Below are 20,114 nucleotides of genomic sequence, written 5' to 3'. Positions count from 1 at the left end.
GGTCAAACATCGAAAGAGACCTTAAGAAAGCCCAATTGCCAAAACTGACAACCCAGGATAGACCAACCTGGCGCCGTAGTGTGAGGAGACCCGACCCCAGATAACGGGAACAGGGACGGAAGAAGAAGAAGTTTACTTTTCTTATAATTTCGCCTTTTCTCTCTTTTCTTCGAGGGACTGGTATCAGTCATAAACAAGACTCATAGTCACAAAGTCTTCAAAAATCACACAGCGATGCGTGAGTGTATTAAAATAATCCTCTACTTTGTGTGATATGTAAGGGATCCTTATATGCGTAGGTACGATGCGTGTACTGTATATAGGCAAGTCTATCGGATAAGGTCCTCAATGTCAAGTAATGCAATAAGTAAACACTAGCCGAGTCACAGTTCACCACGTACATACTGAGTGCATCGAAGCCTTGGATTTTGTCAACACACTGTTTTATATGTAATTATTATTTCTACAAGAGGTCCTTTAAATGGGAAATACTTACGTACTTTAAAAAAAATCTGCGATTTCATAAGTATTTTTAGTACTTTACTAAGCCTTCTACCTACAAGTGGAAGTTGTTTATGCAAGTGCAGTTACTACATTGTTATTAAATTATTTATTTTTCACGTCTCAGTAAACACATAGGTACTTTACATCGAAGATTACTGAATGCATAATAAACATACAATTTAATAACTACATGTGTGGATAAAAATCTATTCTAATGTACGATGTAAGACGTCTGCAATTATTTTTTATTTAATTTTACCTACCTACGACTTTTTCAATTTAGTCTAATAACAAATGTTCAATTACAATCATCTCGATAAAACGAGGCTTGTAATAAAAACAAAAGTTGGTGAAACTAATATAAATTCCCAAACAAACAATAAATAACTTTATCTTCTGTTATCAGAGTCATGGAAGAACAATTGAGATCAACATGACGAATGGCCGACACTACAAATTATCTCGTATTTGTGCACAGGTAACGCGCAAAATACGTTGAAAAACAATGGGATTAATATTTATACAACAATTTTGCTGCACGTAAGATTTCCACGGTACACAATCTAGTTGAAAAGAACAATGGTTTGGTATGCCGATTCGTCATCATAGACTAGAAAATAGAAGCTGAAATATTTTTACTGGTTGAAGAGTTTATGCCACAGTATACATATGGTTGCTCAACCAGATTTTGATGAAGACACAATACAAACACACGAGGTTTAGCGCAACATTTTCATTTGCGGAATCCTTCAAGTTGCGACAATTTTGTACAGGAATTTTATCAGTGGCAAGTATGTAGATTACCAACTGAATATTTCGTTTGAGTTTTGACAGGTTTTGTAACTAAGCAGAATTTTTGGTTTCGCAAAAAACGTGCTGGGATCTAGGTAGACTACTATTCTTCAGTATTAACGGGTTTTAAATATTAAGAAATGTTATTAAAATCAACGGAGTTTGTTAGTGAGATGAGACGTTTATAAACGTGAAAAAATGTCCCAAACATTTGTAAATGTTGGCACGTTATCAAAGTAAGAGAAATCGAAGGGAACTCGAACCTTTGGCTTGTTGTCGAAACAGTTTTCCGCTACTAATTCCGCCAGGTAAAAACAAAAAGGTCGCTGTGAAGTAATTAACGATTAGTAGGTTATCGTCGCCTTGAATGTTCGTTGATTTCAATAACCTTCCGTTTTTTGTCAAAACAGCAATATATCGACGATATTAGCAAGTTTTTTACTGCACTCTATCAATCTGACATTATAAACATGCTATTAGTTGGTACTTCACTATCGACATTTAATACAAGAACAGGTACTTATTATGTATCTTTATAATGTTGGTGATATGCGATGTCAACATACAAAACCGGTTTGTTTTATTTTAGAGTAAAATTTTAATATTAAATAAGGCAGTTAAATATTCATAAAGTAGCGATAATAGACTAAATTAAAATAATTCTTTGCTACACAAAGAGAGGAAGATGTGTTTTATGTAAAAATCAGAAAAAATATTCATATAATCACTTTATTTTTAAGTAGCATTATGTGATGCTAAGATATAAAACTAGAATAAAATATATTTTTTTGAACTATAAGAAAAGACATTGTTTGAAAATCTCATAGAATAATCTTATGAGAATGTCGCGATGCTAATTGATTGTGTTCACGTCTCGGCTGGCATTGTTCTGGTGCACACACCAAACCCGGTTCAAATGTTACCACAAACAATAATAAACAAAGCTCCTTGTACATGGAGATTAGCTTCGAAATAATTGCTCAAGTTACGTCAACGACCCACTTTCTGACAGGGAAAAGTCTGCCCACCGCGAACAGTTGATAAATTGTGCCACATTAACACATCATCAACAGACTGAAGTTATATAAAGACATAATTACAAAGACGATTGGTTGTGGAAAATTGGCTAAAGTTAGCTCAAGAAAATATTTGGAAATTAGGCCTTTCTATACAATTTGATTCTTCATAAATACACCGGGTAACGTTAGATGCGCAAATAAAAGAAACCCCAAACGATTATTAATTAAATTTACCAAATGTTAGAAAAAGCAAAGAATTATAAAAACTATAATTTACGATTACAGAATTATTAAATGATAAAGCTAATAAAGTCATTAGTAATCAGTCATGTAGTCCATATCAGTATAAATGTGTCTATCTCAGTCAATGTCAAGGAGTGACAATGCCGGCCGTAAATTCTTTCACATTATCAGCGAGGGTTAAATGTGAGAAACAGTACGTAAACTGAGTGAAATTCCCTTGTGTACACAGAAAATATTGTACAAACCGAGATGAGTAGGTAATCAAATAAACTTAAACGTGAACAGTCGGGTGTGATAAAAGTCAAGAGTTGTGACTAACTTCGATTTACACCGATATGCATAGGATTTAATATTAAAACAACTCGGCTTATCATATAAAAATGCTTAGGAAACTTGTAATTTTCTTACAGAATAAAATATGTTAGTGTTTCCCTATATTGCTACAAGTTGGCAAGTACAAACAAGGACGAGGTCTGAACGTCACTCAGGCTGTAATTGTCAGCGAATTTTATAGTGTTTGCAGGTCACTGATTAACGAACCGTTGTTTGCCAATAAACTAATTGATGTTCGTCATCCTTTGTTTATTTTGATTTTTTTATTTGTGATGGCAGACTGTATAAAACGTTTTTGAATGATATCCTGTGAAATATGTATCCACGTTTCCCCTTGCAATATAATTTTCTAGGAAAAGTTTATGTCTCCTTTATTAATTGAGCCGGTAATTCTAAGAATACGTATTTAGACTAGACGCTTCATGAAGGCCGAGATGGTAAAGATACATTTATTTGTATAACTAACAATTAATTAAAACAAAGATAAAATAAAGCTATTGTTTTCAAAAAATATCGAGTTTATGAGAACTGACCGCCACTGCAATGTTATATTTTGAAGGTCAACGGTGTTCTTATTATATCTTGGACCGTTATAACTAAATGGGTTAGTAGCATGCGAGTTTCTATACTGCGGTAAATCAGGTAACATGTTTTGTGTATAAAGTATGGTTTTACGATATTAATTATAATTATGTTAATCACTAAACCATCTGATATTTAATTTTTTACTAACGGTTTCCGCAATAAGAATTAATGGTGTTTACAAAGTCCGTACTAATGCCATCCTTTGGTATTTGACATTTTAACAAAGAACCGTTAAATTTACAAAGCGTTTCTTGTAAATTCAGAAGCCATCTTATATCTGTGCTGTTCCCAGTAAATGTGGAAGTCCCGGCTGTATAGTGTGTCGCTATCATTATTTTCTATTAGCCTTAATAAGAACACATTATGTTCATTTTTCTATTTTTAGGGCTACTCAATGGTAACCACATATTACATTAGCCAAGGGATTATTTCTCAATGACAACCTTGCTTTATCTATACTAATATTATAAAGAGGAAAACTTTGTTTGTTTGTTTGTTTGGTTGTAATGAATAGGCTCAAAAACTACTGGACAGTTTTTTAAAATTCTTTCACCATTCGAAAGCTACATTATCCACGAGTAACATAGGCTATATTTTATCCCGGTACGGGCAGTAGTTACCACGGGACGCGGGTGAAACCGCGGGAAAACGGCTAGTTCGAAATAAAATATTGTAAAGGTTTACCGTACCCACAGACTTCAAACTTTTAGTCGGCCGATAGTTTTTTCTGACTCATAATTGCGTATGAAGATGGATGGGAGTGTGCAAATTACATTACAGGTATTATTAGCTATTATGCCGGTATTAAACCGATAACTTTGATTAGATATAAGATTTTCTATTAAAATAAATTGGCAGCCATCGGGTCAACATCACAAAATAATACAAAAAATCTTTTATAAGGCCATGCATCATTCCTTAACCGTGACAGCCAAACGCTCTCGTTTCCGTTGGCCGGCCAAGCGAAACCGCGGCCAAATCTAGTCTACATCGGACCGTTAAAACCATTTCGACCTTACTATCGCGACATGAAACAAATAAAATTAACATATACCTATTTCTATGGCAACTGGGACCCCAACACGTAAATGGTTTGACACTCGTTAGGAAATTACAATTGGTAGGTTTTATTGAATACCGATCCAATTTTAGCTCCCCCTACGACTTGGACGGTAATGATTCCCACGCGTAAAACGTCTTGAATAAATTAGAAAAGTGGGTTTCCAGTTTTGGTGTTTTGCGTTAATGTTAATTTGTGTTAGAATGCTGTAGGATTTAACTGGCTATAAATTAAGGCTCTAGTAATCCTAGTTAACATAAAGCATTAGGAATTAATGGCAGAATGGTGGCGTTTAGGTATTTTAAGGGTAAACTCATACTGTAACTCTGTAACTGTAAGTAACTCATAGTAAAGTTTTAAAACTGTTATTTCATAAATGTCCACAAATTCACTCGTCCAATTTGAAGTGATGTTCGCAGAATAAAGCAAAAGTCGAGTTGCTAACGGCAAACAAAGTTGCAAGTTGTAGGAGAAAGGCGAATTAAAAAACTTGTAGATTGCATTCCTAAATTCATAGTTTATTTTATTACATAGAGGTAAATCACACTAGGTAAACTGACATAGAAAATTAAAGCAATTTTAATCATCTAACAGTAATAACAAACCTCAATGCTTCACAACCTTATTGTTCGTTTGCGAAACAACAGTCAATGTGGGAAATAGAATATTGCATTCATATTGGATTACTGTCAAGAGTGTCAAGGTGTAACGTGATGCATCGGGTAAGGTCTGATGGAAAACCTCTCGTTAAACCAGTTCTAAGCACCAGTTGCTACGTCAAACTTAACCAGAGCCAGATTTACGTGACGTCACCAACCTTGAGAGTACATTCACTTACTCAAATCCTTCCGAAGTCAGACAAACCCGGACATTAGTATGCGTATTATAATAATTGTGATAGTAATCGATCGTGACTGTACCTAGTTCGTGTTGTGAAATGCATGTGAATGTAGCGGTTGGTTCACGATTTGACATTAAAAGGGGTGTGTTGTTATCTTTATATCGAATAGCTAGCGTTTATGTCTACATGTGTAAGGTTAAAAGCGCGCCAACCGTATGCGAAGGAGTAGACGGAGGGAGTAACTATTGAAAATGTTAGGATACAAATAGTTTTCATTTGTTTTTCTATCCCGGTGTCTCTTAAGGATCTTACCATACTTTTCTAAACTACATATTCAGTACAACTAAAAAGTTGTGTTTTAAAGTTTAAATGTCATTCAAATCCTCAAACAAGAGACGATCACAATTATTATTCACAAACAGTTCGTCTTTGTTATTGTTTAGTTAGACGCTAGTCTACTGATGCCCTCATCGCTTATTACCTTGGCAGCTCCGTTTGTTTACATTTTTCGATAACATTCGGATTGGAAATGTTTTACACGCAAATTAATCATTAATTGTAGTAATTTCATGTTCCGTCGATTAGTCTGCGCTTGCGACTAGCCGTTCATATGCGGGTACACAAGTAAACAACGGATCGTTTGCTAAGTGTATATCTACACAGCCACAAAGGTGTAGCTATGTAGGCTGCTAATTATTTCCTTCATCAACTGCATAATTAGCATATTATAATTCAAGCGCTGTTGTTTCCTTAAGCCAATCTTGCCTCGATCATGGCTAATAAAGTCAATATATGTATGAGCACGGACCCAATTAGTTTCTGATATACTAAGGACGTTGACGCGACTCTTAATTCAAACAATCTTCGAGATTCAATCATTCAGAGCGTCTCTTTGTGAAATAACGGCGGTATCTGATCGTTTGTGGAGACGATTTCACTTTATATTTTCAAACAAGTTTAGTAAAGTTTTTGCTAACGGCCCGTCGGTTTAGAAAGGAATAGGGCGCGTGTACACGATCGGCAGGCATTAGAAAGTGGCCGAGGATCTCACCTGCTCCGCATGAGTTCTTCCAGAAGTCGCAAAACTTGCTGCACGCACACATCTCGATGTACGTCACTTCGCACTAGTGCCAATGTATTTTTAAACTTCACTTGTACAGTTTCGCAATCCTTCAGCCGGTGCGCATTCACTCGATCGCGTTAATGTCGACAGCTGAGAAAAACTTTATTCATATTATAGTAAACAGTGGCGGCGTAAACATGTCAGCTAGCGGGTTAGATGCTCGCTTGTGTACCGTTGGAGCGTAGAAAGCGAGCGCGCGTGCTCGGGGCCGCGGCATTCGGCATCGTTCGCGGAGCGCGGGACAGACGCGACGTGCGACCCGTGCGGACGCCCTCGTGCGACTGCCGCCGGCCGCAGCCGCACTCGCCGACAACACACGCACATATAATAAAACCGAGGAAATGCACAGATTTCGCGACCGACGACGTGATTATTGCCACTGATTGACGGAATTCGCTCCCAAATCAAAAGTGATGAAAAACGCGGAACAGAACGTGCCGCTGATAAGTTTACATAAGTGATATCCGCGCTTACGCTCGTACTTACTAATTTGTAGTACAAATTATTTCTTTATCGGTTTACCTACGCTGTGCCGCAGTTTCGTTTGCTTATCACGAGAAGTCAAGAGTTGACACAGAATATTTTTGGCGCAATTTACTTAAGATTTGTAGATATCATAATACAATAAATAAGTAGTAATAATAATACATGACGAGACAATACGATATTGTCCGAATATTGTGGTACAAAAGAGTTCAACGCTCTACGAATGTTGAGCCGGTACGTGAGTCCGGAAGCGTGAGCGCAATGCCTAATACAGTGCCGGTATATTAAGGTATTTTATTTACACATTCTTCACACACTTACCTCCAATATTTAATTTAATAAGTTCTTATCAACGCTCATGACGTTCAAAATAAAATGAGGATAACCGAAATACGTAAAGTATGTGCATAATATTTACAATAGCAAATAAACTTTTGATAATTGTTACTATGTGTAAGCATTCGAAAATTTCATGATATAATGGGACAAAATAGTAATTGAAAACAAAATATTTTATGTACTAACTGACTTCTCAAAAAGGAAGTTTTGTGGAAGTTTTCAATTTATTATTAATTTCTTAGTTTTCCTTAGATACACTAAGCTCACGGATCTATGGCCCGGATCCGGCACTAATGCGGTTTGAACCAGTTTTTTGTCTTGGTCTATATCCGATTGCGAACTCCTGCGCATGGCACCGTTTAATTCCGTACAAAAAGCACAACGTCCGGGCTATTGTCTTTTAAAAAACTTTCGTGTATCTACAATATGTTTGTTTAAGAGCTTCATTTGATAAATTATTTAAATATAGATTTAGCTTTATTTAGCTTTTGCATTTGAGTAGACTTTAAACCTTTTTATTACCATCACTTAATCAAGTAAACTAAATTTCGCGAAATCTAGAACTAGACTATCTAAAGTGTGAATGCCACTCTCCGTTAGAATTTATCCGCGTGATTAATTAGGATTTTATTTTTAAACTATTTCAATACTTATAAAACAAGTCTCCATCGTGAGTTTGTCTTACAGGAACACGTGTTCTTTCTTGATTAAACTGGACAAGGAACAGTTTTAAGCTTTACTAGCTGATTATTACCTCAAAAACTACGAATTAAATGCGCACTTACTACATGATTGCCCACAAATGAGGTTTGAAACCTTCGCGTACCTACTTCCTTTATGAGGCTTATTTCAAGTGTTATCTTAGTTAAGGAACTTACATGAGTCTAATGAAGTGTAAACAGTATTCAAAGGCAACTACGATCCCCAATCCTTTAGAAAACAGGCTTCGTATAATGCTCATTATTGTGTCAACCGATCGCTAACACGCAGTAGTCTACGACGTAGTTTGCTACGCGTAGTAGATTCGTACTACGCGACCTCACTACGCGTAGTGGTCGCGTAGCCGTAGGCTACACTGCTACACAGCGTAGGCGCCGCGTAGTCGCTACGTTGTCCGTATTGCGTAGTAGCCGCGTAGTGCCCTGTAGTTTTAGGGTCCAAGTAGTGATCGTGTATCCTAGTTTAAGTATTTAAAAAGTAATCGATTTTTATTGTTCTGATTTAGATAGATATAATTATTTTATTATTAAATTACCTACATTACTTTTACAGACCTCTCCATTCATAATTATTAACATTTTAGCTAAACGAAATGTATGGTTGCTTGGGTAATAATCTAAAAATACGGTAAGGTCAGCGCACGTCACCCATGAGGTGTTTTAATGCACGAGGACTAGCTAATTGAGACACGTGTACAACTATGTTAAGAAATCTGGTTAAAAATGCATTTTACTAAATTTCTATATGCGAGAATAATTTGAGATGATTCCATGAACATTATTGATTAATTCATAGCTGATAAATATCATCAGAGCTAGTTTTATAAAGCAGAAAAAACCTCGGAAGATAAATTAAATTGCTTTTTAATAGCCTGTCGTACAACCTAAATAAAATACTTCCTTATTTCATGTTACACATAAAATTAATGGACAAAGAAATAATAGTAAATGTTCGAAAGATTAAAGTCCAAATCAAATAGATCATTGAATTTTTCTTTACTTTTGGATTTATAAGCTTCTTATATAATCAATATTATTAGTAAAAGTTCAAGTTATAATCACAATCATTAGCCTCGATTATCGTCAAGCGTGTTCTACCGCCAGACTAACCTTACTCAAATATCATGTTACGAGGAGTTAATTATAATACAACTACGCTAATAACAACAATCTGCCAACAGCAACATGCTATCCTCACGTATTTAAGATTTCTCTATCATCAGTTAATGTCTATCTGTATGGTGGTTAGTTACCTCTTGCATAATTTACCCTAAACTTTGATTTATAATATTATAGTAAGTATAACTGAGCACTTCATTTGTTAAAATAATAGGTTTTATATTATAAATTAGTTTATAAATATAAGTTGATCCCACAGTCAAACTGCTTTTACAGTTTTGTAATTAGTTCTTAAGTTTGCTCTGTATTTTTCTGAATAGAATAGAATAGAATATTCTTTATTGTACACCAAAGAAACATAGACAAGGACATTACAAACAAATACGTGTGAGTACAACAGGCGGTCTTATCGCTCAAGAGCAATCTCTTACAGACAACCTTTGGATGGAGTCGATTTTAAATAGATAGATTAGGGTAGTAGGCGTACGAATAATGATTAAATAGTTATATATACAAGTATAAAATAAACAATACATACACATATTTAAGGATAGTTGGATGGGAGACAAAAATATAAATATAAAGAAAGTAGAGAGAGTGTTAAAGATTCAGATAATAGTTCTTCACCATACTCTTGAATACAGCGAGTGACTGTGCACGCCTGATAGATACAGGCAGTGCATTCCACAGACGATAAATAAATAAATAAATATTTTCTTTACAAAAGCTGTCAAAGCATCAAACATTATTCTTCAGATAAAAGTGATCTAGCGATTGAAAAATCGCCTCGTAAATAAATTAATTATGGTTTTATTCTGTTAAGTTAAACGTAAATAAATAAAAGTTATGTTGGTCGTTATTTTGCAAAGAAATTTATACAAAATTCTTCAAGCTTATTACAAAAGTGTTTCCTCAAAAAACTCTTTCTGTAGACGTGTAAAGATTATGAAAAAGTAATAGATTCACGTCATTCACGTGTCGGTATTTGCACGGCTTCACAGGTATTAAGTCTTCGCTATGCTAAACGATTTCTCTCTAAATTAACTTAGGCGATGCACGTTTCTTACCAAAAGACTTTTTATCGGACCAATCAGACGCAGACGGTTTAACATCGACGCACAAAATAGTTACATTATACAAAAAACTACGTGTTAGTACACGTTTGACTATAGAAAATCGACTGCATCAACACCCCCTGTTAAAGTAAGAATAAATACCTACAAAGTAATATTAAAACTATAAAATCAATTCATTCGAGTAACGAGTGAAAAATGTGGAAATTGAAAATGTTCAAAATCAGTAAAAGATACGAGCCGTGTCAACTTGATTGAAAAACGAGACCATGTCTTCCAGCCCCAACGGGTTAAAATTAATATGATTAATAATAAAATCTACAAAAAAATCGTGCCAAACAGTCATTAATCAGCGCTAAACACGGTAAACTAAATAAAGTAAGTGTCTAATGGCGCCACAAACCACAGGGGAATTTTCTTTAATTACTATGATTTAATGAAATCGTGATGAAACGACCAACCTCTCATGTATAAGGGACAGTACCAATGCTTTTCCAGGTTTGTTTGTACTTTTTAAGTAATTTTGGACTCTAAGGATTGGACATCTTGATTAAACCTGAAAACCTGCATTGAGTAAGCGTGGCGATCAATCTTTGTGTGAGAAGAGGCCGGTGCCCAGCAGTGGGACAATAAACAGGGTAATGGTGTTTTCTGACGTGTTATGTGCGTTCTAAACTATACGATCGAGATATAGAATATGCAAAACGTAGGCAGTAAGCTTGCGTACATGTATTGTATCAACGTTGAAGGCCATTCCACCTCTTATAGAAATCGGGAAGTGTTTGTATGATGACGACGCGCGTCGGTTTTAACGACCGCCTCGTAACGGACTGATTTAAAACTCATAGTCTATAACATATGGCTAATGAATGAACGAGCTTGCTGTAGCTTTAACCTTAAAAATACAGTTTCCATGTTTGTTTAGACATTCCATTGAAAAGCGCCGATCAAACTAGAAGGAAGTTGTTCTTTAAAGAATTCTGTTAGGCGGAAAAATTTATTATACTTTTTGCAATGAAGCTCACTAAACTTTCAATCGGCTTTTACAAGAACAAGTTTAGACGTAATATTTGGTGCATCAATATGCCTACAGAAACACGGTCATTAAAGTTATACGTTTTATTGAAAAGCATTACAAAAAACTATTTATAATTGTGAACTAAATAAATACAAGCCATTTTACTTGATTGATTGATCCACTTTGTATTGTACAATCTTAGCAGTATTTCTCAGTACAATATTAAATGTTTGCAGACCAGTTTGTAAGTCATATTCTATATCGGTTGAATGTCGTGAATGAAACTAGTTTACGATTTACGGCCGACGGTTACGATTATAAAAAAACACATCTTTAATAGGAGTAACGTACCTCCCATCCTGCTTGTTTGTTTTAGCGGAAACATTTATGTGAATAAAAATAAATAATATATATAAGCGCTGGTTTTGCCAAGGTCAGTTACTGACCGATTTGAGAAAAAAAATGGTCCTATATTTCATATGTAATTTTAAGGGACAATTTATACAGATAAATAAGTACAATGTCATCCCAAAAATACTTCTGTAAAATAATACCTTTGTTCTTAATAAGCCTGTCGTATTAAATGAATGATAAATGTGTCATTGTAACGAAGAAATTTCAAGAGCTTAGCGACCACCTCGATCTGTGCTCACGATAACCTCTCGATATAAAGTTCATTGTCGTCATGTTACAATGTTACACGACGTACGACACTCGAACTTACTCGTATATCTCTAGAAAGTCGAGACAACCCCGAAGATAAAGCTATAGTATCACAAATGTGGGAAGTATGTCTGCCTTGTAATTTATTTAAGAGTTCACTTGATATGTTTCTCTAGGTCATTTGGTTTTGCTGGTGCAATTATACTAATAATGTGGTAAGTAGAAATTATAATTAGCAATTTATTTACGTACTGTAAAGCTCTATTTAATTAAAATAATAAAAGTACAATTTATGATAGGGAAATATTAAAACTAAGTATCAAAATACTTACGTACTTAGTTGTAATTATGAATTAAAATAGTTTATTTTTGAAAAAAAGCAAACTCTTTAAAAGTCCGGCCAAAGTTTTAATGCAAATTTGGGTGATTATATTTAGTTGTATTATGTCTAATATTGATCGGGAAATATATTTAACACCAAATCAGTCATCAAACAAGACATAAAAATTGAGGAAGCAAGGGATTGTGTAGCGTAGGTGTTCTGTTAGCTCTCAACATCGCTTCCTGGTGTTTGTATAAAGCCTCTTCATGATTACAACTATCGAGCCACACATGCTGAGCATATTTCAAGGTTGCGGTATGCTCGAGAAACGTTCGGCAGTATTTTTCGGTTTGTGGACGTTCGGAAAATCGAGATAAATGCTAACAGTTGAGATTCGCATGGGAATATTTGATCGGGGAGTCCGCTGCAAGAGAATTTTCAGCACGTCAATACAGAAAAACGTTGGTGAGCGCTGTGCTTCGAGCGTGCTCAAACTGTCTGTCCGTCTTTTTGGGATTGTTTTTCCTACACAACAAATTAGTTACGAGTAGTATTTTACTATTTACGCTACACCAACTGAATGGACCGCGTACCCTACTATATTTCACGTGAACAATGTACCAATGGTATTTGTTTGCAGTAGTGTAAATAAGCAACGGGTTGCTGAGATCATTCGCATTGATCAAATACCGCAGTCAGTCGCTACCTTTATATTTTACTGATACTCATATAAAACACACAAACACACATATTTTTAAAGTTTCAATGATACCATGATTTTAAACAGGATATACACATTTTATTGCAACGAAAATAAATAACGCGTTATTTACTTATTTTATGAGGACTTTGATGAAACGTTTATTTTGGATATTTGTTTTTGAAAATCTTTCAGGTTTGAAGGTGGCAACCATACATACAGACAAAGATTTTTGCTTTTAAATTGAGTGCAAGAATTAGGAAAAAAATCAACTAATTAAGGTAGGTGATCTTCCTTAAATTTGTCCAAATAAACAGTACGGTTACACACAAGGTAGGCATTTCAATTCAAACAGAAGTACCTATAACAAATGACATCATAGATAATGGCCAGCTAATTGGGTTGCCTAGCCAATATTGGCACAGACAAGTAATATGCAAGGCTGAATGCTGGCTTAAATATTTATTAGAGCAATGTTATTGACCTTTAGTACAATATTACGGAGTCAGTTCTACAGGATAACTTTAAGTTCGACCCAGATCAATGGCATGCGTGACAACATGATACCAAGAATGCTTCAATGGTCAATCAGGCGGTGAGTGCCTTGATGCTAATTGACAAGGCAGTTAATAATTAATACCATAACTTTTCCTTCAGGAAAAATGAAAGAAAAATAAAGAGAACATAATAATAATTAAAATATGGCATCAAAAACTCCTCATCGCTGCCCACCGGGAGCATACCCAATTGTTATTGCGATTGTCACCATTCTTATTTATCTTTAGATTGTATTTAAGTTTGTATATAAGTAAAATGTTTTATGATAACGAAAAAAACTTTCCTATTAAAACAAATAATGTGAAAATTATATCAATATTTTATGACGTGACGTGTAAGACAGTTCTAACAATAGTTGAAGTGAATTTTCCATTGTACACATTTCCGATTTTCCCGTCATTTGAAGCTAATTAATTCACAATCACGACTTATATTTGTTTTGTTACGTTTCTCACGATTGAATACGTCAGAGTGTGTCATAGACTTGTGAAGTTATTAGAGCGTGTCGCGTAAGACCTGTGACATTGTTAAGCTGTGCCGTCGCGTCTGGCATTGGGCGAGGAATATCAGGGCTTTACTTGTCTTACTCGTATATCGGACGTGAACATGAGATGCGTTAATCTTTTTTGAATCACTGTTGCTGTTTGATTTTCACACCGTTGAAGAGACCAGGACTTTAAGGCCTGAAATGGCCAATCTGCCGTGAGAAAGGGTCGTGATTAACTTCTATATGATTCCTTCCCTACATGAGAAAATGCCATTGTCATGATGATGAATTTTGCCATATCTTTGACCCTATAGATTTTATAGAGGCAACATAATGTCTTCGTACATACCTAGTTGGCAGACATGGAACTGTGGCGTAGTAGCCATAGATTCACCACGAACACTGTCTTCACTGTCAGACCTGCGGCGCCAACTCTCATCACTTACCTGAAACAAGGCAAAATAATACATTAAAACAATTTACATATTTATAATTGTCCTTCCTACTAATATTATAAGCGCCTAAGTTTGTATGTATGGATGTTTATTCTCTTTTTCATTCAAAACGACAGAATAAACTGTCGAAACTCAACTTATATAGGTATTTGCAATATAACATTAGGATACTTTTTTTATTACGGGACTTACTTCCTTAGTAAAGCGGGTAAAGCCGCTTATAGAAGCTAATTATTGAATATTGAGAAACACTATCTATGTCCAAATGAATCAAAATTAACTTTTCAAGGACTTCATGGCTTTACCAGTATGATTGGTTACTAAGCGGCCATCTTAAATACTCGTATTTAGGGGAAGCGTTTAGAACACGTTTGGAAAGGTCCTTGACTGTCTGGAGCGTTGAGGTGCGAATATATTTGATGAACTCTGCGATTTGATGTGAGCTTATTCTCTTTAATGTTTTCACTATTTGCATTTGAATTCAATATGGAAATTCGTCCCATACCGGATACAATATGTCACTCGAGGATAGTGTACCTTCTCACAGTGTTTATTTTCTCAAATCGTTTCAAAAGTTTCGGAGCCTTACAGCACAGCAAACAAATAAAATAAATTTAGTTACCTATAAGACTTGTTCATGGTATCCGGGACTTCTAGACTACAATGTAATTATGATTGAATATTCAGTTTCTCAACTGATTCAGAGTGACGTTTGTTTTTCCATATGCAATACATCCTTGTATAAATCAATAAGCTAGCGGTTTCTCCCCTACTGAATGTAACAAAACTATGACATGTTTTCGTCAGATTTTTCCTCTAGCAACGTCAAATTCATCAATGAGGTAATTAATTACATTTGAAAGTACCCATTATCTAACGTACGAAGATCATACTAAAACAATAGTGTTCCGCGAAAATGTCGCCTACGCAGTACAACTGCCAACTACTAAAATATCTCATACTTTTAATAACCCATTTAGTCATGAACATATGCATTTTTGTAAATGCAATACATGAGTTTTATAATTAATATATATAGGTAGGTACTTTTCCTCATTATGATTTCTTTTTAGAAGGCTAGATATATCGGGTGTGTCGTTCATAATCACATTAAATGAAATGCGTTAATATACTGGTTAATATATGTCGATTAACACAAAGATAAAAGAAAAATACCTAAAAATAAAAAAATGATTTTTTCAAACAAAGTAAATGGAATAAAAATGTGCAAAAATTAGAACACCATATAAAAGTCAGTTATTACAAACAACTGAAATTCTCCCTTGAAAACTGACAGCTGTCAACTGATCAAAACATACGATACTCCCAACTTTATCTCTGCTTTACACATCATGTTGTAAATTATAAAAACGAAAAATGACTCCTGTGACTAAGAATGGATTAGGTTATTTTTTTTACAATTCGCCATAGAATATCATAAAGTATATGTGATAAGATTTAATGTGATTGTGAGCGACACACCCTGTATGTTAAGTACTCCTCTATAGATAGAGTTGAACACCGAGAAAATATCGAATGAAGAAATCAAATCAAATGGCGAGTATGACATTAAAACTTTTACGCGATAAGAGAAGATTTAGTATCCTGGATCGGCCAGTGTTCTCGGGTTTCCCGTAATATTGTGTAGGTAATATTAGATGAATGAATGACCAATTCATAATTGTTTTCCAGTCTTTTGAAGTCATCTCAAGTAATACAGTTTCACTTCAGCAGCGCACGCGCAGTGCACGCATTGCACGCACGCCATTTACAGATCATTATTATACAACATTTCTATTTGTATAAATTATCATTATTATCAATTTGTAAAGCAATTCCCACCATTATCTCGATCACAAGTACTAGGTTGACATGAAAGCTAGGAGTTAAGAATAACATGACCGTTATTCTTGGGTGCCTATATGATAACAATTAGAAATGACTAACGTGTAAGACGGGCATGCTCTTGAGATGTAATGACATCATTACGTAAGGTTACCTTTTGTTTCGTACTATTCAATCGTAATTAATAATAAGTCATGTTTGTGTATGAGAGGCAGTTAACTGTCAATGATATTATGACATGGTGGGTATGAAATAATGTATTTTTTTATATAAAATAGCCAGATCTAAACTTACGTTCATTTTTTAAATATTGTGTAGATTTAAGTAGCAGTCGTATGTGATATGAGACGTCGAAAGGACACAAATGTAGACTAAGTAATGCTTGTAATAGTAAGAAATCACTTTTTAAAATAGGCAATCCCCTCTTAAAACTGTGATGTAATACTATTGTACAATAGATTTATGTGACGTAGGCTGTTATCGGTAAACTACCGTTGATTAGGAAAAGAACATCAATGCATAACGTTACTTTGCAATTGCTTGGAACTAATACGCGTTACTTGGTGACTAATGTATATTGGACATAGGTAATTTTCATTATGCCTATTTTTTTATTTTCCTAAGCAGTGCACTCATATCCAATCAGAAAAGAAACTACGTCATCAAATCATAAAAAGTAACTTAGGTGAAGGTGAAAAAACTTTGGTATAAATGAGAGTTTGCTTTAAAAGCCCATCGTCTAATTTTATCTATTCTATTCTACAGTCTGCTTCAGCTCAAACCCACAATAACGATTCTTAAATCTGGGCCTTCCCACCGGATTACCACTTCCCACTCTATAATTTACAATAAAGGATACACTAAAATATCTGCTACACTATGACGTAAATAACTGTATACTAATTGAAGTTCAAAGAAATTATAAGAATGCAAAAAACAACGGAGTTTTTTAATCATGTACCTACTTATCCCCACATGGTGTTTTCGCGTAGTTTCTTAGTAACAGCCGAAATACCAGCTAACTGGGAATGTTGTTTATTTATGAAGTCGTGTTACCGATGCGGTGGACTGGCCAACTGCAAACGGAAACCTTGACTCACTCTCCAAATAGATAGTTTGAACTCATAAACTCATGGAGTATCGGATCTGTTCGATATAGTAGACTGTATACTAAAAGCTTTGAACTTTGTTTTATATCTCGTGATGTAGAAAAATATCATACTAGGGCATTGAGTGCTTGCACTCACTAGGTCAAGAATTGATATCTAAACTGATTAAGACAACGTATAGATGTGCTATACAATGCGATTATTAATTAAAGCGAATTCTGTCTGGTAATTGCATTTACCATCACTGTACCTCCTAGCCTACTGCTACTATCTTAAATAGATTTAAAGTTATACTGCTAAAATGTTAACCCTAATATTTTCTTGATGTTCACGTCCACATTCAGGGTAACTATTAAATTAAGACAAGGGCATATAAAATAAGAATTCCTATTTCCAATTAACGTAAGACATATAAAATGAAATCATGAAAAAATACAAAAAAGACGTTTACAGATTCACTCGTGCGTGTGAAGCCCAATTTCTACTATCGTATCGAGCTAATAGACACAATTATATAGATTAATCGTTATTTCTGTAGGCAATGAAATAAAAATTAAAACGTAATCAAGTGCCATTAAGATAACGTGAACATGATACGTCGATGTCACAGTAATGATCCTAGTTCTATAACGATACTATATAATTTACATACGGATGTGACTGGTCAAATGCATTGCGAACATTATGTAATTACGATAACCCCTGTGTATGAGCATTGAAGTTAAATCAGTATGAATTAACTTTGTGTTTCTTGGCTGTTCTTCAGTAGAAGGTTAATTCATTAAAATATTAGCTTTTACTTTACTAGAGTCACAAAAAACTATATATATGTTGGACTTTCTTAAGTATAGGACCAGGGTCTGAAAGTAACAGAGTGTTCAACTGCAGCAAAAAGTTTTCGTTTCCACGCCACAACGGCCTACGGGAAACTAACCTACTCGAAGTTTCGCAACAAACTCAGTTTAAAATAAGAAAACATTAAATTCTAAAACTAAACATTAAGTGGCACCTTTCATACGTTTTATTTACGAAAATGAACTCCGGCGGTACAGCGGTGGTGAGATTGAAATTCAATCCGTATTGTTTGAACAGACATTTTTCAATTAAAAAGGACTGCGCTACTCTGATGGATATTGCTTGACCCGGCGTGGCTGGCATCGGCCACTCCACAAAGGAATAAATTAAATCGCACAGCTAGGGAACTGTCAACTGACAATAACTTGTATTGAAATCCAACTACTCCTACTTGATCGATATTCCAAATTGCTTTTGATATCCATCGTCTACGGGTAAGTAGTTTAATGTAGTTTCTATGACCATTGAAGGTAATTTTCTGAAAACCAAATCATTGACCTGTCACGGTGGCTAGTTTGCGGTAGAAATCAAAAGAAAATGTATCAGTCTTTGTTCTTCAGTATACCAATTTGCCCTAAAGCAAATCATTGGGTAGAAATCTAGCGTTTGAATAATAAATTCTAAATGTGCGAAAAACTCCACCTGTGCCATTTTAAAGTGCATATCGCCGCGTTATCGTATCTGCATATATTGTCTTGTCTGAAGTTATTATCAAACATATTGTATATTGTTTATTAAATAAATTCCATATAAAGGTTGAGAAAATTCCGCCCTATTAGGGTATTAAACTTGCGACAGAAATACAGTATTGGTCAGTTAAGCCTGAAGAATATTAACATTTTACCTATTACATCATATTCTTAGCTTCTGAATGCACGAAGGACAGAAGCACAATAAAATCTCAGAAGTTATCACCCATAAAGTTTAGAATCTATTATATTATTAATATCCTCTTTAGCCACTTCCTAGGAGCGGTAGTCAAATAAACTACATAGTGCATATGTGCGTGTGTTTATCATACGGCCGGCTTAGAAATATAACACAAAATGTACGGACCACTTTATTTGATTCCGGAAAATCTTCGACGGTACTATTTCTGCAAAAATGTTTACAAATGTCCGATTTTCCGTGCCCAGTAGTAACGGTTTTGATTTTGTGAAAAGACTTTTATGTATGCACAAAAATATTAAGGTTTAATATAGTTCAGTGAAGTATGAAAAAGTAAAAGTAATGTTAGTTAGCGATAATAAGAAAGTCGTTGCTACGGAACAGGATTGATTGGAGTCAACCCTTGCCACTTAACCCTGCGAGCGTCGGGGGTAACGTACTGACCTCAATAGGTTTTACTCGACTGTCAGAGGGTACTGTAGGATTCACTTCTTTAGCTATACATAAGAAAATATTAATTGATCGACGAGCTTGTTAATGAGGAATTATTTTTATAAAATCACAGGATAGAGTAAGAAAAGTCACGTTATAATCAAACATCAACAAGTGATAGTGATACAAGCCAGAGCATCTATCTATTGTCATTGTTTGTTTAATACAAAAGATAAATGACTCTATGGAAACCGTTTCATTATGAAAAACAACGGGTTTTATTCATATCCCATTCAAAGAATTCATTCAATTACTGCATTTTCTTTATATATTATATAAGATGATAACCTGAAGAAAAACGCTTAAGTCAAGGTTTTTATTTTCATTTATTTTTTTGCGATATGAAATCATTTTCTTCCTCCTATATTTTCAACAGAATCTTTAAGTACGTACCATTTAGGAGCCACCAAGTACCCAATTTAGCACTGTATTATATTTCTAAGTTAACATTCACAGATAACATCGACGAACCAAGAGATTTTTTAT

General features: G+C 34.7%; 1 protein-coding gene across 5 annotated transcripts in view; it reads right to left on the bottom strand.

Annotated features, from left to right (window-relative positions):
- The window catches only part of LOC124637371, a 67,287-nt gene that overhangs the window by 33,742 nt on the left and 13,431 nt on the right, over nt 1-20,114 (bottom strand). The window contains exons 1-2 of one of the 5 annotated variants that reach the window (XM_047173769.1): nt 20,022-20,039; nt 14,334-14,430 (exon numbers count right to left, since the gene is read on the bottom strand). The exons of 2 other annotated variants lie outside the window; for them this stretch is intronic. In XM_047173769.1, the coding sequence (XP_047029725.1) occupies nt 14,334-14,430; nt 20,022-20,024 (100 nt within the window). In that variant the 5' untranslated portion in view covers nt 20,025-20,039. Of the gene's footprint in view, nt 1-6,428; nt 6,794-14,333; nt 14,431-20,021; nt 20,040-20,114 lie in introns of those variants that run through there. 2 more of the 5 variants (XM_047173767.1, XM_047173771.1) reach the window with 2 other exon arrangements.

This window comes from Helicoverpa zea, chromosome 16 (assembly GCF_022581195.2).
Source record: "Helicoverpa zea isolate HzStark_Cry1AcR chromosome 16, ilHelZeax1.1, whole genome shotgun sequence".
Lineage (NCBI taxonomy): Eukaryota > Metazoa > Arthropoda > Insecta > Lepidoptera > Noctuidae > Helicoverpa > Helicoverpa zea.
Note: the sequence above shows the minus strand (reverse complement) of the source record. Positions and strands in the feature narration are given on the sequence as shown.